Raw genomic sequence first — 27,001 nt, 5'->3', positions numbered from 1 at the left:
GTAGATCTATGAGGACTTGGTTTATTGTTTTCTCCTCCCAGAACCTTGAATAGTATCTGATTTACTAAGGTTCCACAAATGTATAAACTGTTCAATTAATAATATACTGAGTAAATAAAATGTTAAGTGAAATAAAATTCCTAAAAATAATATTGCCCATACCTAACTTCCACATAACCTGCTTGTACCTAGATGTGTGTGTTCTGTATACTCAAGGCACAGCTGTTGGTTCTCTTTCTCCCCTAAGTTTCCCCAGATTGTTTTTAGAGCTTCTTGCCTGTCATTCTGAACCTTCCCTGTGTTGGTAGTAAGAAGATGAACACACAACTGTAAGCACTATTTGCACTGCTCTCCATATGCTAATCTCTCTGTGTTGATTTTGAATTCTAAAAATGTCTTCGGTAATTGCCTATGACTTACAAATCCCTTCTACCAAATGGCTCTTCCATTTTTAAGTACCCAGAACTGACTTTTTAAAAAAATCTTATAACCAGTTATAAACTACTGAACAATATGTAACTTTTTACAATCAAGCTATACATTTCCCCCCCAAAAAGCACAGTGGGTGACGTGATCGTAAAATGATTAGCATTCAGTACAGACAGTTCCCTCGGTGTGTACTTTTTTACCTCACCCCAATTCCCATTGCCTTTATAAATTAGTAAATGGAGCTTATCAAAGATTAATGTCTTGCTTTCTCTTTTTGGTGACTCTCTCTCCTCAAAATCACTTCCTTTGAAGTCAGCTGAAATTCTGCACATGGTCCAGATGCACATCAGGGATTCTAAGCCTGGTGTGTGATGGAAACAAAGCACACTGCCCGGTAGAGCTCAAGTCCTCACATAAGGCCTTCTCTGCTTATCCATGGCAAGAAGGTGGCACTGGCCATTTCTCTTCTAAGTCGTGTCCCACTCTTGCAACTGAACCACCATCATATTCCTGAGCTTTCTTCCAAATGTCCTTTGGTGAGGTATTTCTCTTATGTTAGGCTTCCCAAATAGAGAAATGGCCAAAACCACCTTCTTGCCACGGGGTAAGCAGAGAAGGCCGTACGTGAGGACTTGCGCTCTACAGTGCTGTGTGCTTAGTTTCCATCACACACCAGGCTTAGAATTCCTGATGTGCATCTGGACCATGTGCAGAATTTCAGCTGACTTCAAGGAAAGTGATTTTGAGGAGAGAGAGTTAGTCACCAAAAAGAGAAAGAAAGACAGTAATGAATGAGTTGATGAATACCTTGTGATCAACTTTATACTTGCCAGTTTTCACTGGGTAAGGTGGCCTCAGATTAAGTATAGATTCATATAGCAGACAAATCCAAACGGTCAATTACAAAAAAAGTCATACAGTTTACCATATCAGCCTCGTGAAATCGGTGACATTGTCTTTTTTTGCAGCCCAACATTCATTGCTGCCATGAAAGGACCCCATTTCTTTTGTGCATTTCTGCAAAGACAATAAATTCAATTGTCCTCCCATTTCAGATGCCATAGGCATGCTTGGAGCGCCTACCACTAGATCAATTCCTCTATCATTCCCACAGAGTGGCCAAGAGGTGGGCAAGTGCCATTAACTCAACCAATCAATTAATCTTCTGAGTCTCAGAACTATAAGCTGAGTGGGGCACAGGCAGAAGAAGTGGGTTAAATCCATTCATTCCAGGAGCAGAATTCAACAGAGACCAATGAAGTTCTTGCTGCAATGAAATTTTGGACATTCTTTGTTCTGTCTGCTCTGGATCTGGGTTTCCAGCCTGCCCCTTTACCCTACGGTTAGTATCCTAGGAAATGATCAATGTTTAGTGCTTAGACCACTGAAACCTGAGTAGAGATTACCACTGAAATACAGAGACTGATCACCACTATGTACCCAACACCTCATATAGGACTTGGCACTCAGTTAGCACTCATTCTATATGGAATGAATAGTATGATAATAGTAATGCTTCAATTATTCTGCAATATTAGAGCATGAACTATTCCTGTAACTCCATTCTAGCAGAAATCAATTGTAGACATTTTAATGAAAATACCCACTCTGTTTCAATTTTATGTTTAAAAAAACTGTATGTATATATATATATATATATATATATATATACAATTGTTTAGTTCCTCATATGATGAATATTATAATCCTCAAGAGGCTGAAGCTATACTGAATATTAACTCCTAAGTTCAGATCTAAGGCCATGTTCTCCCTCTAAAAAAAGCATCTCTATGACTTAATATCCATAATTGTTTTAAAAAATATTATTATATGATAGGACTAGATTTGGAGAATTAAATAATTCTATTATTTAAATTTTTTCCTTATAAGAATAAAATACATCTTGCTGTTTGTCCAAAGCTGCCTTTGTATCTTTTAAGAGTGCTTTAGAGTTTTCCCCATATAAATTTTGAAGATTTCTTTAAAAAAAAATTATTGTAAATAAAACTTTCTTTTAAATTATATCTTCTAACTGGTTTTTATTTGTATATTTTAAAACAATTTGTATATGCATCTGTAGCTCAGCTGGTAAAGAATCCACCTGCAATGTGGGAGACCTGCGTTCAATCCCTGAGTTGGGAAGATCCCCTGGAGAAGATCCCCCTACCCCCTCCAGTATTCTGGCCTGGACAGTTCCAAGGACTGTATAGTCCATGGGGTCACAAAGAGTCGGACACAACTGAGCAACTTTCATACTACTTTACTAAATTCTCTTGTGATTAAGATGGATAGGTGCATGCTCTTTTTAATGGTTTAACCTAATTTTCAAGGGAAAGAGTTGTTTTATTTTTATTATTTGATATGATATTTTATGGTGCTATCCATCCTAGAAACGAGAGAAAAGAGGAGGCTCAGTAGCAAGTAAGTCACTGTTTCAGTGTTTTAGTTTTGTACTCCATCAAGTGACCATCCTCCGGTAATGTTTTTGCCTTAGATGGAACTAAGCTAGATTAGACTTTTAATTTCAATACTGGCATTTTCTCAAAACATATATAAATGGGAACCAGTAAGAAACCTGGCAATCAAGGATTATGGATAAGTAATACTGAAAGATCTGTGAATGGTTTCCCTGAGTTATGAGTATGAGAAACCAGTTTTACTTCTTTCCTTAGAATCACAGATGACTTTGTGTGGAGTTTTATTTGGTTATAGATAACATCAAATGGATACCAAACCCATGTGTTCCCTTAAACTATAGTTTTAGATGGGCCACTAATATTATCTTCTAGAGTTCTGAAATTTTAAGTGAAGTGCAAGATTATATAGCTATTTAAAATATTTCTTTGATTAGATCTGAGAAATCTTAGGTATTACTAGATATGTATGTGTGTTAGTCGCTCAGTCGTGTCCAACTCTTTGCAACCCCATGGACTGTAGCCTGACAGGCTCCTTTGTCCATGGGATTCTCCAGGTAAGAATACTGGAGTGGGTAGCCATTCCCTTCTCCAGGGGATCTCCCTATCCAGGGATCAAATCTGGTTCTCCTGCACTGCAGGTAGATTCTTTACAATCTGAGCCACCAGGGAAGCCCATATAGATAGTAAAATAAAGTACCTTGAATTGAAGGCTAAGCATCTTATTGCCATTTATAGACAGTTCTAGGCAAGGACATATATAATAATAGTAATAATACTGGATTTATTTACCTTTTGCTTTCTAGCCATTAGTCTATAATCTACATTGCAAGATTTAGCTCATTTAATTGTAACAACAATCCCATGCATTTGGTAGAATTATCACTGTTAATCATTATTACTATTATTACTATTTTGTAGATGAGGGAACTGAGACAGAAAGATTAAGTAACTTGACTACAGTTATCCAGTTTGTGGATGAGCCAGAATTTTATTTAAATTGTCTACTTTAATAGCATATGGATAAATTCCTATAATAATAAACTACTTGTATTTCAGTTGTGAAAGCTTTTTCTTTTTTAAAGCAAAGTCCTAAAACTAAATAGTGATCTTAAAGGTTGAAAAAAACACTGATAAGAAACTAGTCAATTACAAAAGAAAAGCAATGTATGTAATCTAATCATACTATATTTTTCAATTAAATCATCACTCTTAGAAGTAGAATCCCTGTATTGCCAAGTACAATCCTTGCCAAATATCCAGACACAATCATGGGCTTTAAGGATTACAAGTCACATAATAAAGGATAATGACCTAAAATTAAGCACAGCAATATAGAAAGCTTGGACTGCCATGCTCTGTATAAGTCAGCAATCTGTTAGTTTAATGTGAGATTAAGGAGCTGTGTAAACCACAATTATGCTGCTTTTCATTAAGAAAAAATGTGATAATGGTGTTCTATAAAATTCTTCCTTCTATTTACTTCTGTTTAATTGGATTGGGGGCTGCTTAAACATCTTTGAATTGGAGCTTATAAGAAGATGATCCCAGCTGTTTTTCAAAGCTTAAGGCAGCAGGCGGACAACATGATCATGTCAAGGCTCATGCAAAAGCCTTAATCCTACTTTTTTTTCATCAACTAGCTACTGCAGCCCAGTGTTTAACCTTCTAAGTACTAAATATGCTTTGTCACTGCTTTGGTAGATTTGTCGCTGAATTGTTGTTGTTTAATGCTGTTAGCTTGCCTGCCATTAAAAGATCTTCTCATTTCCCTCTGCCTTTGGACATTGACCATGTTATCATTAGAATTCTCAGTATGCAGTTGATGTAAATGCTGCTGATGTAAAACAAACATAAAAACCTTGAATTATATTGAATTATATATATAAACATATATTTATATATATGCTTTTAAAAAACCTTTGTTTTGATTCATTAAAAGAAAAATGGCAGAGTGTGAATTCTGAGATAACCCATACCGTTAGTCACTTTACATTCTGCATGTAAAAAAAAATACACACAAATACATATAATAGAGAATATTGACTTGTTCATTCGTACATTTATCCAGTCATTTATTGATTTGACAAATATCAAGCCCTTTCACGTCTTTCCACAAGTTCTATAGTAGATATGGGAGAGCAAGGCTCAAGATGGTAACTAACTAGTTTCACAATCATAACATCTCAGCCAGATCTTTGGATCATTGTTGGAAGTAACTAAAATAATTTAGAGACTCTTTTTTACTTTTTTTTCTCTAGCTGAATTTTGCCTAGTCCAAACATCCAGCATCTTTAACCTTAGAACTATCAGTTGTAGTTTTACCTAGATCAGCAATATCAGAGTAGTTAAAGAGTAAAGGTTAAATTGTCAAATTAGCTTTCCCTACAGCTACACAGGCTACTTGGATGGTGATGCACTTTCTTTTCTCTTTTCCTTTGGAGGATGAGTTGTAAAGGAAAGAGGGAGTGGCTCTCTGATGTGTCCCAGTGGCAGTGAGCAGCCAGCAGAAAAGCAGATGCAGTTAATGCTCAGCTGCTCAGACCAGTCAAGCAAACTACCAAGTCCCAGCTGTGCCTCTTGATGTTTTCTGATTGCACCTACTCCTCAATCTGTGAACTGTTTTCTGGACTCAGATTCATCAAGCGCCGCTGCTTTAAAAACGCATGCAGGCAGGCATCCTAGGATATGCCATTATAAGCTGCTGCCAGGGGATCTTCCAAGAGATAAATGGAATCTGTGTGAAGTAAATTAGTGTGAACCAGTCAATCTGAGTGTCAGCCTTGAGCCACTTCCATGGATAACTAGCTGGCTGACTGCAGTCCAGGGTCTTTTGCCATAAGTAAGTTGGGATCCCTAAGACTCTGTTCCACAGGATGTGGGGACATTGGGGGACTGCTTATTCTTGGAAGAAAGTCAGTTTGATCAGTGTTTTATATTTGTCAATGAAAAGGACTTGTAAAGTATTTTTGTTCAGCTCCCTACTCTGGCTGTATTGAATATCTCCAAGTTGGACAACTCCTTCCCTGTAGGAAATATGACAGAAATGCCCTGGAAAGAACCACTTCCTCCTCGCTTAAGCTGCCATTCTCACCCAACCATTATGGTTGGTCTGAGCCTCCTAAAATCTTTAGGGTTTTAAAACTAAGTAATAACCATCATTTGGCAATGTGTTTAATACAAATCTCCTCTCCCTTTTTGTTTTTTGAAGAATAAATCTGTGTGATCTTTAATTCATGAAGGAAGGGGAAATTCTATGCAAAGCCTGACGACTGTGGTTCCCTGTAGATACCCAGTGTGGAAAATCAAATTTTGGCCATTAGGGGAGGTAGGAGAAGCCCCTCAATAGCAATAGAATGAGAAAGCCATTTAAAATACTTAAACATTCCATGAAAATAATTCAGAGATGAAAAAGCATGTGAACCAATAGAACAGTAAGAATTATGTAATATGATTAAATGGTAAGTGTAAATGGTTCTATTATGTAAAAATCATGTTTCCATAATTCAGTATTTCTTTAGAGATCATAGTCTGTTCTTACATTAAGATCATAAGAATTCATTTTATCTAGTTAAATTATGACAAATCATCTTTATTTCTTTTTCCTTTATTACATTAATAAAAATTTTTATCACCTCCCTCTCTGTAGAATGAAATATCAATGAGATGGTTACACACAGAATAAAAATGTGTAAAATAGAATGAGAATAATTTTAGGTCTCATATTTGGGGGAAATGGTTAAGAGTATTTCTACCCACATCTCCAGGAAAGCAGTTTGTAAAAAGAAAATAAAAAAGTCTATCTTGGAATAGGAACTGGGGCAAAATAATAATTGTTTAACTATTCAATAATAAGTATTTTCTATTTCTGATCACCTTTTCTGAACTTATGCGCTTGAAAGGCAGTTTTTGCGTATTTTATGTGAAGGTACCACTATTATGGTGTCCGTGGAGACACATTTTATATATAAGAAACATTTCAGTATATAGAGTGTGTCTGTGGATGTTAGATGGCATGAATCATAGTAAAGATCAAACCAAATGCTTTAAAAATTGAGTGACCCTTTCCTTGAACTAATGAAACAAAAATGGGATGTCCTGTGAGAACAAAATTTGTTTTATGCCTGTACATTGAGTTCAGAGGAAGGAAGTCCCTAGGGGAAATTTAACTTTATGATTTATGAGGGTAAGGAAAAGAAAGTGGAAATCAGTGCATTTTCTGTTGTCGGGCAGGCATAGTATTTTGCAATGTATGATTCTTATTTTATGAAGTTCCTTGAAGGGAATGAAAGTGAGTGTTGTATAAATGATGCTATGGCCTAGAGATCTTGCTTAACATGGCCCACCATTGTCTACATAACCTCATCACTGCTGAGAAAGCAGACTTCTTAGCCATTGCTGTCCATAAGTAAGCTGTCCCATGATCATCATGTTTGTGAAGCAAGCGTGTGCCTGTGTGCTAAGTTGCTTCAGTCATGTCCGATTCTTTGCGACTCTATGGATTGTAACCCCCCAGGCTCCTCTGTCCATGTGATTCTCCAAGCAAGAATGCCTGGAGTGTGTTGCCATTCCCTTTTCCAGGGGATCTTCCCAACCTAGGGATCGAACTTACATCTCGTTATGCCTCCTGCATTGGCAGGTGGATTCTTTACCACCAGAGCCACCTGGGAAGCATACTAATTATAAATTTCCAACAGCCAGAGATAAGCTAAGAATTACAGACGTGGACACACTAGGTCAGCCCTATGGTTCTTCTAGCCCAGTCTTCTGATTGCAGCACCAGAGGTTCTGTTCTGGAGAAGCAAAGTTGCCTTGATGGCATCAGCCTCAAAATAGCAGGATGTGTCTGAAATAGCTGGCTTCCCTATTAATGTAGACCAGTGAGGTAGTCAGACGAGAGAACCAAAGAATGGGATAAGAAGAATAACACAGGCCAATAAAATGCTAGGAAACACAGAAGAGGGGAGAAAAACTGATGTTAATTTTAGGTTGTTGAAGACTAAATGAGAGACAGAATTTGAGCTGAGTTTTTAATAAGGGGGAGTTTTGGGCAAGCAGAGAACTAGAGCTTGGTGTGAGAGAGGATATCTCAAGGTGGGAACCTAAACAAAGCACCAATGTAGAAAATAAATGGCACATCCAGGAGACAGTGAGCCCTGTCCAGCTGTAGTGTATAATATCAAAGTCTAAGGTGGGGGCAGAATCTAGTGAGAAGCCTCTAAACATGAGTTGAGACTGTGTCCTAAAAGTCCTTGCCAATCCATGGCTCCAGAATTTCCCATTGCTGACTGAATAGAGACGATTACAGACTTTTTACATAGAAGCTACATGACCAGACCATGGCCTTAGGGACATGACTTGTTTCAGTTTAAAGAATTACTGCAGGGAGAGACACTTCTTATCAAGCTATAAAAATACAGGCGTGATGGAGAGTAGGGTGGGAGTATAAGCTTCTTGAAGAGTTGGAGGAACTGGAGGTGAGTAACAGTGGTGGTAGATATAGAGAGTTTCTTGGCAATTTTACAAATATTGGTCACTTTCTTCTTCAGATTTACTTCCTTTCTGGAGTCCTTGTTGTTGTTGTTCAGTTGCTAAGTCATGTCTGATTTTTTTTGACCCCCATGGACTGCAGCATGCCAGGCTTCCCTATCCTTCACTATCTCCTGGAGTTTGCTCAGACTCATGTTCCTTGAGTTGGTGATGCCATCGAACCATCTCATCCTCTGTCACTCCCTTCTCCTCCTGGAGTCTCAGTCTTCCTAATTTCTTCTTGAGATATTTTGATAGTACATAAATTCTCCTGCCCTCAACTTGCTCCCGGACCTTTGGTTGGCCTCTTAAATTCCACTATGTCCTAGACTGGCTGTAGTCACTGGAGATACATGCAGGGTTCCAGGTGCAGAAGCCCCCTGGGTTTGTTAGTTGGTTTTCTTATGGTTAGTTTATCATGTTGATCATTCCCTTCCTAAAATGTCAGGCTTATATTAGCTATTTGTTCACATTTGTAGTTTGACCTAATGTCCTTAGGGGTTTCCCTGGTGGCTCAGTGGCAAAGAGTCCACCTGGCAATGCAGAAGACACAGGTTTGATCCCTGGGTCGGGAAGATCCCCTGGAGGAGGAAATGGCAACGCACTCCAGTATTCTTGCCTGGGAAATCCCATGGACAGAGGAGCCTGGCTGGATACAGTCCATAGGGTCCCAAAGAGTTGGACATGAGCAACTGAGTGACCAAATAACAGCAACAATGTCCTTAGTCATAACATATGATAGCTCAGTCATGTTCTTGTTACATATATTTTGGATCATGTTTTTATTTTGAATGTTTTCCAGAATTTTGTACTGAAATGTGTATGTAGCATGTATTACCAATGATTCAACCTTACCATTGTTATCTATAATTAATCTAATCAACCTAACATTTTATAATTCAGGAACCTTTAGCTTCGCCTGTAGTTCTGAAGGTTTTACCACATATTCTTCAAAATAATTTGTAACAACCTATTAAGAGAAATGTTTTACACTAATCAGGACATTCGTTTATACTTTCTTATCTAGAAATATCTGCTTGTCTCTAAGCTTTTGTTTCCTGTTTCTTAGTTCTGTAATTTTAGCATCTCTTTTATATCAAACCTAGTTTTCCAAAAGTCTCATTAGATTATATTTGCTGATTTCCTTTTACCCACTGCATGTTTGCTATTTAAAACTTTGCTTCTTTAGGTGTGTTTCCTTTATCCTTTATTTATAGACGGAAATAGCTTGTCTGGTATCAAAATGAGACTCTCTACTACTTGCTGCTGCTGCTGCTAAGTCGCTTCAGTCATGCCCGACTCTTAGCGACCCCATGGAGGGGTCGACCCTACCAGGCTCCTCCATCCATGGGATTTTCCAGGCAAGAGTACTGGAGTGGGTTGCCATTGCCTTCTCCAAACTCTACTACTTACCAAAGTTATATTTGTATTCTATTGTATTATAACCATCTTTTGGAGATACTAGTACAAATACTGAGTGTTATGCAGTGACACAGCCTGAGGATTTGAAAAGGCAACTTTCCATTATTTATCCCCCAGCAAAATTAATATTTTTAAATGCATGGCTCCACTTTATGTGCCTGACATAAGAGGCAGTCAGTGCCAATGGACCGCTTATATTTTCTATGTCTGGTGTGAGTAGATGTGGGAGAAGAGTAATGGTTGCTACTGACTATATTATAATACAGTGGTAAAGCACATTATTATCATCCATACATGACTTCAATTCAATTTCAATAAGTTCTCTAGTACATACACTAACATGCCATTTTGATGTCATTCAAATAAAAATAAATCACATTCAGAGTACCAAGCCTAATGATACAAAATATGGTAACTCAGACCTTTTCTTCCTTGCATCCTTCTTAATGTTGACAAAGAATCAGAAAATGAAGGCATAGTCTAGATAATTTGATTTCCTTATTTTCCATTTCCTACCTAGGAGATGAAAGAGCTCTGACACTTGACTAACCATCTGAGACAAGCATTTTCCCTTGAGACAGAGACAGCTATCAGCTGGGAATTTGAGACTGCCTGCCAATCGTTTTCTCCATGCTGATGGTGTCTTTTTAGGTTCAGCCTATGGAAAGGTTGCTGCTCTTACAAATTCCAGTGGTAGTGCCATTTGACAGTTTCTTCTCCCACTGATTCTAGAGAAAAATATTTTGGTATTTTTCCTTATGGATAACTGTAGACTTTGTTCTGGTTTAAATTGCCCTATGCTGTGAATCCTTATCTTAAGTTCATATATAAATCATGTTTATCTCTAGTCTCAAATGCTAGCATGAGGCTCTTTTGATTGAAGGGTCTCTTTTGTTTTCCTGACCTTCTTCTAAATTTTCAAATGCAAGCTGGGAAGTGTACTACAAATTCCTCTTAGAATTCTCCCTTTACTGACTGTTCTTCAATTTATCAATATATGGGAGGGAATCCATTTGTTTTCTTCTTTGAAATTTATTCCTGCTTTCAATTTCTTGAATTTCTGAACAGTAAAAATGCACAGGGTTTTGTCCTTATAAGAAAAGTCAAATGACTTTTACAAAATCTAAACTGCATGAATAGTGTAAGAGTTAATTTCTAGACTTTCTTAGAGCTATTCCATCACCTGTACATCCTTTCAGTGATGAAGGGGTCCTTTCAAATAAGATGTTGCTGAGTCCCTTTGTCTTAAATAATTATCTCTATGGTTTACTGTATAAAGCTGAAATTGAGCTTGCTGATTTGACCAGTTTATTTCCTGCATTAAGAAATTACCTTTACCAAATTTTAGATAAATACAAAAATAATAATATGTAATATTTCCCTAGATTATTTCCACTCTGAATTTACTCAGTATTGACCAGGGACCAAAGCTGTAGAAATTATTTTTGATTTGATGATAAAAAAGAAAAAAGTGCTTACTCATCCACTCACCACTTTTCTCCCTGGAACACTCCTTGCCAAGGAAAAGGTACTCTAAAGGACACATAAAGAACTCCAGACAAACTTCTCATAGGTAACTCTAGGAACTGCCTTAGAGGGTGAGGAAATGCAACAGAAATAGGAGAGAAGTTTGCATTGTTCCTGGTTCTTTCCTTTTCTATTTCCCAAACTACACATTTCCTTCTTCATACTTTCCCCATCCTGCATCCAAATGTCTCTACAGTCTGTTTCAGCTGAGAGTTTAAACAATTTGATTAGAGTTGGTTTTCATGCTAGGCTTGACTAAGACAAATCACTTCATGGGCTTCAGTTTTACATAAAAAAAGAATAAAAAAAAATTGGGTTCTCTTGATTCTCCCCTTAGAGATTTGACAGGAGGAGAAGACTATTCCACAGGAGCACCACATCTCTATAACCATATGCATTCAAACAACTATTGAGAACCTCTTCATGTTTGGAGTCCTGAAGCCAAGTCTTCAGAGGAGGCTTATGCCATTTCAGCCTAACCCAGTCCAGACCTAACTTCCACACCAGGGTTTTTTCCACTGCAGTTTTGCTTCTTGCAATTATTTCATGGATCCAATTAATTTAGTTTAGGTTGATTCATCTTGTGCTGAAGTTCATATTTGCCAGATTGTTTGAGAGATATAACTTATTTTTTTAAAGTTTGGTTTTAAAGATTTGTTTTACACCATTGGCAAACATCTGATAGATGCTTCTGTGCCAAGGTGTCACTGTGTTTGTTCTCAGGAATAGCCATACTGCAGCCTCAGTTCTTGAAGAAGGAAATGGCAACCCACTTCAGTATTCTTGACCGGAGAATCCCATGGATGGACGAACCTTGCAGGGTACAGTCCATGGGGTTGCAAGAGTTGGACATGACTTAGCGACTAAACCACTACCACCATCAGGCTCAGTTCTGGCTTCGTCATCTTTCAATAGGGCCCCCTCACCCTGGCATTACAGTCATCCAAGCATCTCTCTGAAGTTGCCCTGATTTCCTCTGTCCCTCAGTCAGATGAAATCACTTATAGGAAAATAGCAATTTTAACTCAGAAAGGGCCTCAAAAGCCTTCATTATTTCTAAGATTACTCTAGTAGTCACTTATACTCTTTGTATCCTATTCAGTGATATACTCAGTGGTCAGTTGGTCTTGGATTCTTAACTGGCAAAATATTCAGGTCTCAGGACAGGAATATGTCAAGGAAGTTGTCCAGTCCAATTCTCTCACTTTATTAGTGAAAGCACCAGAGTCCAGGTAAGTGAAAGGACAAGATCAAGGTCATACTATTAGGAACAGAAGTGGAATGAAAAATATATTTTCTGGGTCCTATTAATTAAGCTTTTTGCCAGTACAACATGCCCCCCACCCCCACCCTGGGGAACTAAGAAGTTCATCTCTGTAAGGAAGTCGTTGGTATTCATCTTTGCTTCAATTAAAACATATATTTTGGTTCAGTTAAGTGGCTCAGTCACGTCCAGATCTTTGTGACCCCATGGACTGCAGTGCACCAGGCTTCCCTGTCCATCACCAATTTCTTATATTTGGGTAATAAAGAAATGAGGAATTTTATTTTACCCAATGCCTGACCTTAAGAGTTTTCCCTTCAACTACAGGTGAAATTAGTTATTGCTTTTTTAATTCTTAAAAATTCCTGTTAGCAGTTTTACTCAGTAATTTCATAAATGGTTCAAGTATCTGTCTTGTATCTTGCATTAGGCTAGATGTACTTTCTTATTTATCAGCCTTACCAAAGCAGCCTATTGCTCAAACTTCCTGGATAACAGGAAAACTTTTATATCTTAGAGGAATAAACATTATTTTAAAAGATGAAGTAACCAACTAATACTACTTTCTCATCCCCATTTATCTTCCGTCAAATTAGACACCTAGTTATACACCTCACTGTAGAGACTGGCTAGAGACAACAATTTTTTCCCTTGGATAGTAAATAATTTGATCTTCTGTGTTTATGTATTATATGTATCCCAAAATATCTCATGCTTAAAGCAATTCACACTAGAAATTATCACCAAGAAAATAATATTCTGTGTCAGATTATACTTGCAGAAAGATAATAAAACACATAAATCTAATCTTAACTCATTTTGCTGAACTTGTCCATAAAAGTTATTTCTTAGTTATAAAGCAGCACTAGATATTTTATTTATTTCTAGGCATTAGTATATGTTTGTTTGTTTTTTTCCCAGTCTCCAGTCTACACTGAACACAAAGTAAGCCTGAGGTCTGATGCAGGATGTAGCTGTTGCTATTTAAATATAATCAGGAGGTCCTATCACTTGTTTATCTCAGTAGATACTCTTTAAGTAGGGGTAATATGTACATAGCTCTTTAGCTACATATGTTTTTCTGATAAGACATCTGTCCAGAGAGAATCACTCTGTGAACTGAATCTGTGGTCTGTTCAAATGATATCTTCTTTGTTTCCAACCTTAGTGTTATCACTTACAGTCTTTTCACTGATTATCCCTCCTTCTAATTTAAAACCTATTGCAGTTTTCTTGTGATCAGTCAGGGTTGCACTAGTGAGTGTTTAATTCTACTTGAACTTATTGTAGTTTTTCTTTCTTAACCTACAGAAAGATTTTTAAAATTTATTCACAGTGATTTCTTATTATTGAGAAGACATCTAAATTATCAGCAAAGGAAGTGATCAATTCTTGGCCACCACATTGAGCTGGTAGATTGTAACTCAGGTCTTTGACTTCTTTTCCACTACTCATTCCTAATTGAGCAGAGTTTTAGTCTTTCGTGACCTCTGCAACCTGCGCATTATTTTTATGCCTTTGAATAAGATGCAAATAAGATTTTTGTCTGAGTTTTATCTGCTACTATAATGGTTTATTCTACTCCATTGACCAGCATTTCAAACTGTTATATTTTTGTTAATGATTTTCATATCACTATCTCCAGTACTTCCCCAAACTCCATACATATACCAGATGGGATTTATTTTTCAATCACTTATAAGTCATCATATTGAAAACATTATTTGCATTACAAATTTTATTCACACTGTGATTGATATGGATTTTTAACAAAGGCTCTGTATATACTACAGTCCTGGCCCAGCATGCAAGAATCAACTACTGTTTGTGGAGATGATGGAGATTCTTCCCAGTGGTCATTCTCTCACTATGAATGGGGAGGATGTTTCTTGAAGTTGTTTGTTGCCTTGACCTAGCCATCTTCAAATTTTAATGAATATTTGCATTTCTGCAAATGATGAGAAAAGGCAGGAAGGAATTTTTACACATTAACTGAAACCAAAATAGAGAACAGAGAGAGGTAAAGGAGCATACCATAGTGGCTAAGACAGTGAAGAATTTGCCTGCAATGCAAGAGAACTGGGTTCGATCTCTGGGTTCGATCCCTGGGTTGGAAAGATACCCTGGAGAAGGAAATGGCGACCCACTCCAGTGTTCTTGCCTGGAGAATCCATGGACAGTGGAGTTACAGTCTATGGAGTCAAAAAGAGTTGTATATGACTGAATGACTAATACTTTGATTTTTCAAAAGAGCATAACCACTGCTGACCCTGTCGCCATATTTGTCTCGGTAAATTCTTCTATAGAGTCCTTGTCATAAAATTTTCCGTGCTTTTCCATTATATGTTCTTAAGTGTAATTTAAAACCTACTTATTTTGTATTGTCTACAGTTGAACCATTTATTTCTTTAGGAATTTCTTTAACACTAATAATTAAGCACACCATAGTCAAAGGCATCTTTACCAAGTACATGGACTTTCTCCCCTATCTAGCTTCCAAAGGTACTACAAAGATATTTAGAACACCAGCCTTGTAGTTGTCAATATTTTGAGGTGTGTGATGAGTAAATGGAACACCTTACATCTTTCAGTGGTAGAACTGTCAAAGAGTGTTTATCTTTCTTGCCTCTCACCCCCCAAATGTAGACTATTTCAGAATGCATTACAGAGGAAATAAACAGTTGATTTTAAGTTAAGGATGAGCCTAGCAACCATTTGCACTATATTGATGTCAAAAGTACCTCTCTGCCAAGCTCTAAAATGCATCTTCAAAAACTACTGAAAATATCCAAGAACTTTAGTGATGAGCTACAAATGGACTTTGGTATTGATAAACAAAAGTCAATATGTATAGTGAAAGGACAACTTACTGTGATAAATGGGCCCACCATCGTAAAGATCAAATTATCGACTATCTACGGCAAGGAGAAACCTGTCTATAGCTAACTTCTACAGGTGAGAGGAATTCAGGGAAAGCTCAAAGCAACGTGTAAGGAGAATTCATTAAAAATACATACAAAAGTAGGCAGCAATACTCTGTTAAATATATCTGTGACACCAGGCTACTGTATTTCTTTGGCCAGGCTTGAGTTCACATCTTTTCCTTTTGCAGAGAACAGCCTCCTTTTGGGCTACTCATATTACTTCTCAATGAGATTTAATTCAAATTTCACTTCCTAACACACCCTATTGCAGGCGAATCACCTCTGCATTCCTTAAAAACCATGTTACTCTTGGAATATTCTCTCTAATGCTCCTATTAGTTAGTTTCTATTGTAACTCAACTATATCACAAGTTGTATGTGGGCACCTTAGAAATGCCTCACTTTTTCATCCCCTCACATGATCTAGCACAGAGCTCTACCCTGTGCCTGATAATCACCAGATCAACATTTTTTTTATTTCATCATTTTTGAAATTATTCACTAGAGAAGCCTAGGCCACACATCATGTCAGAGTTAAATGACGAAATATCACACATCACAAGAAACACCCAAAAGAATAATTGCAAACACTGGCCTATCAAAAAAAAAAAAAATTGGAATGGCAGTCATTAACCTCTTCAATGTCTATTGTTCCCAATTGATAGAATGTAAGAATTTCTTCCACAGTGAGTTTAACCGGATACTCTATAAGCTACCCAATAAAAACTAAAGGGCAAATCTTGTACCATCTCTCCAATTTGGAAGCAAAAATGCAATTAAGCCAAACATCTAATGAACAACCCTTTCTACTCTATTACTCTATTCTACTACTCTACTCCCCCCGCCACAAACAACACCCTCCAAAATCTTTCTGGAGACAAAAATACCTGCAAAGGTACCTTATAGTGTGAGTTAAATAAAGTTCATGCAGCTAAAACTATTGATACATCTAACTTTCCTGTTTATTGAAAGATCTGGAATGTCAGTTCATCCTGGGACTACTTTATTGCCACTAAATCTGGTGGTAGGCATGGACTTTGTTGTTCTAATACCATGCTCTCTTCAGCTGTTTGAGGCCCCTGTATCTAGAAGAGCGTTTTGGAGGAATGATTAGATAAATGAATAGATGCAAGTTTTAGATGAAAGAATAATGTGTGGGATGACAAGTATGATATGTTTACCCAAGTAAACACAGATGCTGCTTCATTTTCTGTCAGTTTTATGGTTAATTCCCCATTATAAATACCAACAGAAGTATCTCAGAAAATTAACAAGATATATAAATATAAAAAAAATCAAGAAAGTAAACCAGAAAATTTTGACCAATGTAATAGTATTCTGCAACTTTGATGCATTTAATTATTCCACTTAAACATTTCAAAAAAATCTATGGATTCAGAAGTAAACTGAAGTATGATCCAAACTGAGGAAAACTAAAAGCAGTGACAGCAAAATAACTACACGGGCCATACACGCTACTTAGCTCTCCTTCCAAGTCATGGACTAACCCAACACCACCATACACGCTACTTAGCTCTCCTTCCAAGTCATGGACTAACCCAACACCACCATACACGCTACTTAGCTCTCCTTCCAAGTCATGGACTAACCCAACACCACCATACACGCTACTTAGCTCTCCTTCCAAGTCATGGACTAGCCCAACACCACCACTTTGTACATATACATCTTTCATCTCAAGTGGGCCTAAACAAGAAGCTGAACAGGTCAAGCTGAAGATACAGCATATATACTCTTGAATCAGAAGGACATCCAGTATGGTACCTCTGCTTCATTCATTTGTTTATCTATTTACTCATCACACAAATCCTTAAGAATACTTTCCATAGCCTAGGGCATACACAGGTGAACAAAACAGACGTGGTACCTACTTCCATGTTTGTTTTCAGAGAACTCAAAATGAAAAGTTGTGCATATTTATTCAAAATCAGATATAGTTTTTCTCATATTTTATTCCCAAATAAAAAGTGAATTCTAATTCTGTGCTTGCCCTTCCATACAACAAAGCGGCATTATTGGTATTCTGAGAGGGTGGGTGAAACTGGAGAGGATATTTAGAACAGAAACATGTCACTGGTCTCCTTTAAATGTGTGTTTATGGGTTTCAGGTTATGGGCACCACTGCTATGCACAGTCCATGAAAACAAGACAGGAGTCTGGGAAGTGTGAGCTCTCCTAAGGCTACTTTGGCCCTCAGGCAGCCCTCTGCATCACTTATTGAATGTGTGAAGTAACACAAGCTCTAGCCTCTGCATTTGCTCCCTCATCTCCTAAGGGAGGCTTACAAACAGCAGCCAGCCCACTGCCCTGGGCCAACAGATTATTTCTTGTTAAATATCTATGCTAAAGATATATATAAACATATTATGACATAAATATATATTTCCTCTATTGCATTTATGGCTTATAAATAATATGTTGTGTGTGTTATCAGGACCTGAGGAGACAGTGGTAATTTTCACCAAAGAAATCTGTGACAGACAAAAGTCCTACTGCTTGGCTTTAGATGAGTATGACATAATTTATATTATTTAAGGCTTGCTTTGTTTTGTTATTCAGAGTGTCTTCATGAAGACCACATCTGCTTTTCCTGATTAAGTGATTCCTTGAAGAAATATAATAGGGAAATATGTTACTTGTAGAAAAATGTGGAAACTTAAGCCTGTGCTTCTCTAACAGAGCTAGTAGTTGTAATGTGTTTATAGGAAATTTTATATTCCTATTTTCGCTTTTGTTTCTGTGCATAATTCCTACTCAGAAAATATCTCATTGTAGTTGTGTGAAGACCTGCCATTCAAAAGACCACCTCTCCTTATTATCATTTGCAATGTATTTATCCTATCTTTTAAAATTTATTTTTATAGGGATTTTTTTATTTGTGTTTGGAACCATCATTTTTAATTTGATGAAAGAAAACCAAAATGCATGAAAAGTGTTCATCCACTGTGATTTGTGTGACAAAAAGAACCACTGCACCAGGACAGAGCTGGTCCTGTTGCTGTTAATTGACTATACTCTTTTAGATTTATGCATTAAAAATATGCTTTCTGTTTCGAAGAGATCACTTTGTTACTTTGTAGCTTTTAAGCTGATGCTACGAACTTATTTTTCTTCTAAGATAAAGTCTCATCTATAGATTTTCAACTAATTACACGTCTGCCAATACGTACTTAGAGGATACATTTTATTTCAATTTATTATTTGTGTTTATGTAGTGTGTCCCTGGAAATATCTGTGGAAATGAAAGGAAATGTTTAATGGTGTTTATTACTACTTTCTCATTGCCCTTTTTCTCTTTCTTTGCTCTCTCTCTTTTTTAATAGCTCCAGTCAGTTCGGTCAAGCATGACAGCAACTCAAACTCGGCAAACTTCCAAGACACCGAGGACATGCCTGACAGATGTGTCTTGGAAGAGTCTGAGAGTCCAGGTGAAAGCCATTTAAAAATAGTCAAGTATAAATGATAAATTTGACACAGCTTTGGGGTCCTTGGAAGGGGGTGGGGGGAGAGGACATTGTAATGCTGTTTTCTTTTAGCAGCTGCACTGTCAAATTAATGGTCACCTCCAGGGGTCACAGTGTGGAGCTGTTATCTTTTCCTCTTTCATCAAGAATTCAGTTGGAGGAAGTACAAAGGCTTTATGACTGAGAAGGGAAGCTGACACTATTAGTTCATTATCATCAATTTTAGGCTAAACTGGTTAATAGAGGCAGAGGTTGGAAACTTGAGAAATAGCAACATTTTAAAATATTTCAAATGATGGGATCAAGAGGAAGTGGAGAATTAGGGAGAAAAGAGAAAGCATTCAATAAAATTTACCCTCTGTCCAGGTTACTGATGTTTGTATTTTCTTTATAGAAAGAATAGACAGAAATGTACTGGAAGGATATGTCCAAGAAAACTTAAGCATGAGTTTTTCTTTCTGTTTTGTTTTGAAGCCTGCCTAGTCTTAACAATGAATTAATTAAAAGGGGAAACAAAAAACTTAAGAGAGTTGAAAGACAATTCCTGGCTCACTACAAAACCATTAAATGCTAGAAGATGCCTTATTACCATGAGCGATTTAACTATCTTCCCTCCCTGAACATTTTTCTTTGCTGTTTTCTCTGGCTGCTGTGTACCCTCTACCCTCTCGCATCTTTGTGTGCTGATCCATGTATCAGATTTTTGATTCATCCTCTCTGTGGTCTGTCAGCTTAGTTAAGAGATTTCCAAATCTTGTAGCCTTCGCTGACAGGGGGCAGCTGCAAACAGTCCCCTGATCCTTCCCCGAGGAGAGCTACTGAGATTTAATTTTCAGTGAAAGGTGCAGCCTGCAATCTATGTCAGGTCCCCTAAGTCATCTTGGAACCCCAGTTGGCCCAGTGGCAATGGCTTGTATTTCCGTCTCCTCCACTACACCAAGATTCCTCAAAAGACGGACTGCTGCTGTGTGTCTGTTCTCAGCCACACTTCTGCCTCAGCATCCATGGACTGAGAAATGGCGTCTTTAGCAATGACAGAAATTTTTCATCAGCACAACAGCCCCACCCACTGCCTTATAGATGTGTCCCACGTGAAAAGGGAGAGAGTAGTGGTAGCATTTTAAAATTACTTTTAGTTCTGACTACAATTGTCTGATTTTGACTAGGTTTTTAAACTGTGTTAATCAACAGTTTTCTATCAATCACCTTATCAGGCAGTTAAATCCATGAGTGAAGTTTTTACTGAAGTGTTCATTGGGTTTTTTTTGCAAGAATAGATCAGCTTTATGCTGTTTTAAAAGTAGAATAAATTTCGATTGTCCCTCAGTATGAGTGTAATTGTGGTGATATTCAAATATAGCACAGTCTATCTGATTGGCATAAACAAAAGGATATATCAAAAAAGAAAGATCAATTAGAAAACAGAAGTGTTGATAAAGAATCTTAACTTAAAAAGTGAGTACCATTCTATACATTGGACATCATTAAACTGGTAATAAAGAATGAATTACTCTGGCTTTTTCTTCTGTCCATTCCTGCATTTTAAGACATCTAGCCTTATAGGCCTAGAAACCTCTGGAGAGTTCACTACTGGTCTCACTGCCTTCCACTGAGAATTTGTGGCTTGGTTGTCATGGAGACATCGTATTTCTCCAAGAATTGCTCATATTGATCCGTGGCCGGGCGTAAATGGCCAAGCGAGTGTGAGGAATAAAGGGGGCTGGGCAGTCCTATAAAATGACCAGGGCTTGTGGGGTGGAAATAAGCTCATAGCAAACACTTAGGTAAAAAGAAAGAAGCAGTTTTATTTTGTTTCAAGGTTTCTTTCTGCACTTTGGGCCATTGTCTTCCTTCTCTATGAACTGAAAGAAACTTGTTAGTCACTTGTCATGTCAGATCCTTGGTGCTTGTCCTGACACAGCTGTCAGCCTCGCAGCTCTGTGCAGTTCAGGGACACACAACAAAGAGGCAGAGGCATGAATTATTTATTGCTCCTCGTGTGGATAAAATTCTGTGATAAGAAATTAAGACACTTCTGACAGAGATGCTTGTTTAGTAAGAAAGATTTTGATGATAGAGTGCATTTCCTTGAAGTATGAGCATTTGAGAAACAAAATTCTTAAAACTGAACATGAAGGGAGATTTGTGAAATTGGTGGCATGGTGGGACTTCCCTTGAACCATGAAAATATGACTGGCCACTTCTCAACGTCCAAAAATCAACTTCAAAATATCAAGTCATTCAAATGTAGAGCTCCAAAAGTATAAACATTACTTTGGTGGTCTAGTGACCTCTATTTACCATGTACAGGTGGTGTTGCTCTGGAAAGCATGTTAAACCACCTTTGTTAGAAGAAAAAAATAAAATTTGGGATCTTTAAGTGGTAAGGTTTGAGAAGATGTCCTCGAAACAGTAGAAGTGCTTTGGTAGCTAAGCTTATAACTGCATTATTATATTCATTATTTCTTGTATGGAAAGAAGCATATTTAAATCTGAATGAGCTAATCTTACCATTTTCACCTGGAATATTTCACTTAAAATTATTTTTAGCACTTTCATATGTATGCAAATCCCCTAGTTACAAAGGTGGATGTGATCAGTCTTTTGCCTTTAATGGATATTGACCTTACATGGCTTTATTTATGCAATTCTAAATAACTAATATATTTATTACATCATTTTTAATGAATATGCCAGTTGTTCAAACAGCATCCAGAAAGTGAAAACAAAATCATTTTTATACTCAAGCACAGTTCAAGAGTATCGCATCATATATTGTTCTCTCCAAGTAAAGTCTTTTCTTGGCAAATCCTCTAAAACATTATTTTACTGAAACTTACATAGCTTTATATTGCTCCTATCAACTAGTTTGCATCTGCAAGGAATAAGAAACTTACAGTGCAGAGAAACTAATTTTTTTTTAATGAAGTTGAAATTTTTAAACTGTTGATGGAGCATTTAAAAATGCCAGTAATAAAATCAAATTTTTAGAATTTATATAAAACAGTAAGATTGACTTTGTGAATTATCTTTGAACAAAATGGATTTTAATTCAGTATGTAGATTATTTTTTCGTTGACATCACTGCTTCACCAGCTGGGATGACCCATTTATAAATGGGCTGGAGCTTGCATATAGGTCACAATTTAGATGCCTGGTGGAGTGGTCATTCACCTCCTCTAGAGGGCTCTACCTTATTCATCATGCCATTGTGATCTCTTTATTGGTTCAAGTTGAATACCCAGGTGAGTGCCTGCAGTCCATTAAGGTTGGGCAAAGCAGCTTTAGACCACAGCATTCTTGTTACTCTGACCCTGCCAGTGAACCTGGAGGTCTTGTCTGATAGGTTAAAGTCTCCCTCAGCAGTGTCTTTTCTTTGGAATAATTCATTAGCAAAGACTTTTGACTCACAGGTGAATCCCAGATTGAAGTTTCTGGCTTAGACTCTGTGAAGTCTACTGGCTTCTTCACCAGCATATATACATTCCTGGAACCTGTGGGAATAACTTTGATGTCTAGTAATAGAAGCACTGAGACAACATGTGAACTTACAGCTCCCTTTTTTGTGTTTTTAGGGCCATTAGGCTTTCTTTCTTTGGTTCTTTAAGCCCTGGTCACTTCTGAATCTGAAAGATGTTATCACAAAAATAGTTCAGTTTAGTATTTTGTTGGCTAACTTCTTATTAACTGTTTAATGCACAGTGATTGTATATAGTCCAATCCCTGATCTCCAGAATATTAAAAAAAACATGTTCTTGGCCCCTTATCTTAAAAAATATGGTGTGAGGTTCACAAATTTTATACAAGTGTTAATGAGAAACCTTGAGCTTTTATCAGCTTATTGGCTTGGAAAACTAAGCATTTTACTTACTAGTGCACCAGGGATAGTGCACTTAAATGTGGCTTCAGCTGAAAATAATAGTGACAAAGAAGGGTTTGGAAGTACAAAAAAAATGCATTTGCAGATAAGCATTTTTATGTCATTCTGAAGTAGTTTATAATCAGTATGCATTCTGCTATTAACAGAACATTTTAGTGGTTTTTATATAGCACGTTATGTGTGTATATCTACATACATCATTGTTAATCAATATTATATTTGCATGAATCTGATGAATAAAACTAGGTTTCTTACTGTTTCGTAGAGGATACTACATTGTGAAAAGCGAAGCTTTTTTTTTTTTTTTTATACTATTCTGGCTCATGAATCACCAGCAAAAATCAGGTAACAGAAAGTAGGACAGATTCAGGAGTGGAGTGTTGGAGATGGCTGATGATGATGCATGAAGCAGAAAAAATGTAGAATGTGTGAGCAGCCCATCAGTCATAGCCTTCAAGAACACACTTCTCATGACTAGTGCTAAAAAAAATGTTCTAGAAGAAGTAAGAACAATTTCAGTGGTAAAAACATGTAAGCTCTATCTTCCAGTTGTGTGTAACAACATCAATATTTTAAATAATTTACCAAAAGGGAAAAAGCATTAATCTAATAATTTTTAAAGGATATAAAATTCTGGGCATATATATGTAATACATATATAATACAATATTGAATATTGGTTTACCTAAAGTAAATAATCAGCTTTTTGAGTTTTTGCCAATAGGAATGGGAGTTACTATGATTGGTCACATTATTAATATAAATGTGTTTAGAAGTAGTTAACTGAGGCACAATGCTCTAGTCAAATTAATTTAATCAAGTGATTTTTTTTTTTTTAGCCTGCACTCTGAGAAATACATTCTCTTTAAGAATGCTATAGCTCAAACCATATTTCAACTGATATTTATACCATTTTGTCCTAAAACTGCCATGGTGAGCTTCTCCAAGAACAATTCAACTGCTTGAAATTTATGGAAATGTATTAATTTCAAACTCACTTTATCTTGTTGACAACTGCTGATCTTCCTCAGTGATTAAAAAAATATTAATAAGATGTGCAATTAAAATAGTTACCTGAGGCTTGGCTTATAAGAATTTCTTTATTATATTAATATTTTATTTATATAGAGAAATAAATGTAGAAATTACGAGTAATTGCTTTCTTCTTTCCTTCTTCCCTTTCTTGCTTTATATTTTTCTTCATATTCTCCCTCCTTTCATCCTCCTTTCTCTTCCACCCTTCCTCTTACCCTTCTTTTCTCCTTCCCTTTCTGCATTTCACCATATAACCCAAGATAATCTGTTTTCTTTCCAGGTAAACGAAAGCATCATTTATGGATAGAAAAGGTGTGCTCCTGCAAGCTGTGCTAATTGTAACCTCATCGGTAGGAACTGGATTTGGACAAATTAAGAAAACCCAAACATGCCATTTGTTTATCATTGTATATATAAGCTATGTTATTATTAGTCTAGTTATTAATTTGTGGTAGATTTGCCAGTACTTTGTTCAGAGTCATTACTGATCAAAAATATTCAAATTCCTCTAGTTTTAAGAAATCATTGTCATTTTGTGATTCCAACAAGTAGAGCAGCCCACAGACACAAATTTAATACCACTTTAGATTTTTCTTCCAGTTTACAGTTCCTGAATTATATAATCCCATTTGCTTTTAAACAATATAACAAACAATGCTTTTAAATTTAATGTTGCTTAAATGTACTTACTCTAAAACTTTACCAAATTTGTTTGATTTGTTAGGTGAGGGCATTTATGTTTTAGTAGATGCTTTAATTTGAATCAATCATCCTATAGTAAATCTCATCTTTAAGCATGAAATGTTGTCAACAAAGTAGCCAATTCCATTTAGTCATCAATTAGCCCAAATAAGTGATACACAGTATAACAGAGACCAATCTTGTGCAGTCAAGTTAATTTAGACTTCTAATGACATAGAGGCTAATGTCTTTAGCTAAAGGTTGATTTTGTTGGCCATATAGATGTGAGCTAGGGAAGGGGAAACTACTGATAACACATCACGATTGATCCTTATTAAGTATAAACTCTGGTAGTTCTATTCCCAGAAAGAAGCTTGACTTTCTATTCCCAGAAAGAAGCAGGAATTCTCAAACTAAAATATGTGAAGCAATATAAACAGGAACAGACATAGAGTGCTGATCTATTAAGGCCTTCAGTGATCTGATTTATTTGCTGTGATTTATATTGTATAATTCCTGAATTTATAGAAAATCACAAAGAAGATTATTAGTGTGCACACGAGTACAAATATTGACTAATCCATAGAAAAATGGAATTAATATGTTAAATATATGATACATATCTTTATATATCTATCTAATAGGGAAATTCTAGTCACTTCAACAAACATTTTTTGGGCACCAGCATCAGATTCTGTGCAAGGGAGGATGCAAAGAGCAAGGTATAGGGGGAGATTAAAGAATAGAACTATAAAATTGAAATAGTGTGGTCTCTGCCCTTAAGGACCTTACAATTAATTACTGACCTAAGTGAATATACCAGAACTAGACATCAGGTGACTGTGACTTTTTAAAAATAGATAAAAATATGTGTTGTTGTTGTTGTTGTTGTTGTTTTTTTTTGCCCTAAAAGATGATATTACTTGGAATTACTTTTGAGTTTTATTTCAGTAACATATTGTTAAATGAATAATGATGGAAAACTATCATCCTTTGAAAAAATTATATATATGTATGTACTTTCCTCAACCTCTGAGAATTGTCAAAAGCCACTTAGAACAAATTTCAAAATAAAAGGAAGGTAGTAAGCTAAGCAATAGAACAGTTTCTTGCATGCTGTGTACTGGTTCTGAAAGCCATTACAAGGAGTACTCCCTAAAATATTTTTAATGATAGTAATATCAAATAAAGATATATCTTCTCAAAAGGGCAATTTTAGTAGTTGTAACCATTAAATATGCTTATTAAAAATAAACTTCTTTGTTTTTATAGCAATGTTCTATTATTCTTTTTTCAAAGAAGAATAAAAATAAGTTTAAATAGTTGCCATATTAAGCATTTTTTCAGGTCCAAGGAAATCAATATTGAACCCTTGATAAATGTTTTATTATGTCACTAGCTATAGGAAATTAGAAGTAGCATAACTCTGGCATCACTAAAAGATATTTTAAAGATTTTGTTGGTATCACATTTTATAGTTGCTAAAATTTAAAAATTCCTATCAAATGACTCCTTAAAATTTCCTTCTATTAATATGAATTCTGGAAACAACACCATTAAATATAAAAACTTTTAATTCCTAAAAATGAGAATTTTAGAGATAGACACTTAAATAACATTCCCTAATATCCATGTGCAAGTGTATCTATGATACAGATCCATTAGTCTGTTTAAAAATAATGATATTGACTTATGTTCAATATGTTTCAGGAATTTCTGTTGCAAAGAGAATTTGAAATAGTAAATTGCCACACAATTAAATAGAACACTCATAGGGTACCACAGCTAGAAACTCAAAACTGATTACCTCTTATCTAAGTGTTTATCCTTTTGTACATCCAGTCTTAGGTAACAATGCAGTAATTATATTAGCAAAAGAAACTGTTTGTATTTAGAGTCTTCCTTGTTACTGTAATTAATAAATCATTTGAAAATTACACTGAGTTTCTTTTCTGGTAATAATCTTGATGACGCTTATAATTATATATTTTCTTCCATGGAATTCATATTTTCAAATTTGCAAGCCGGGATCTGTTATGCATTGTGGAGTCACTATGTGGCTATACTGCATAAGGGAAGAATCTAGGTTTACATGTCAAGATTTCACTGCCATGTGTCCAGGCAGTGTGTCCCTGCTCTGCTTCTCAGAGCCTCGCTTCCCCGATTCATGTGGAGAACTCCCTCACAGGGCTCGTCCAGAGGCCCTCCATGAGGTGGTTTATGGAAAGCAATCTGAACACTGTAAAACAGCTCAAATATATGGTAAAATTTACAGCATTATAAACATAGAATGGTGGCCTCAGGCCTGAAATATTCTGTTGCTATTTTAGAAACTAAGTCAAGACTACGTCGAACATCTCACTATTAGAAAAATGCTGCTGCTGCTCCTGCTAAGTCGCTTCAGTCGTGTC

The 27,001-nt window shown here is 36.3% G+C and overlaps 1 protein-coding gene across 1 annotated transcript in view; it reads left to right on the top strand.

Annotated features, from left to right (window-relative positions):
- The window catches only part of WDR72 (WD repeat domain 72), a 225,403-nt gene extending 198,916 nt beyond the window's left edge, over positions 1-26,487 (top strand). Inside the window, exons 19-20 of the mRNA XM_070378522.1 lie at positions 18,854-18,958; positions 24,190-26,487. Coding sequence (XP_070234623.1) covers positions 18,854-18,958; positions 24,190-24,245 — 161 coding nt within the window. The 3' untranslated portion in view covers positions 24,246-26,487. The remainder of the gene's footprint in view (positions 1-18,853; positions 18,959-24,189) is intronic.
- Positions 26,488-27,001: the final 514 nt, after the last annotated feature.

This window comes from Bos mutus, chromosome 10 (assembly GCF_027580195.1).
Source record: "Bos mutus isolate GX-2022 chromosome 10, NWIPB_WYAK_1.1, whole genome shotgun sequence".
Taxonomy (NCBI): domain Eukaryota; kingdom Metazoa; phylum Chordata; class Mammalia; order Artiodactyla; family Bovidae; genus Bos; species Bos mutus.
Note: the sequence above shows the minus strand (reverse complement) of the source record. Positions and strands in the feature narration are given on the sequence as shown.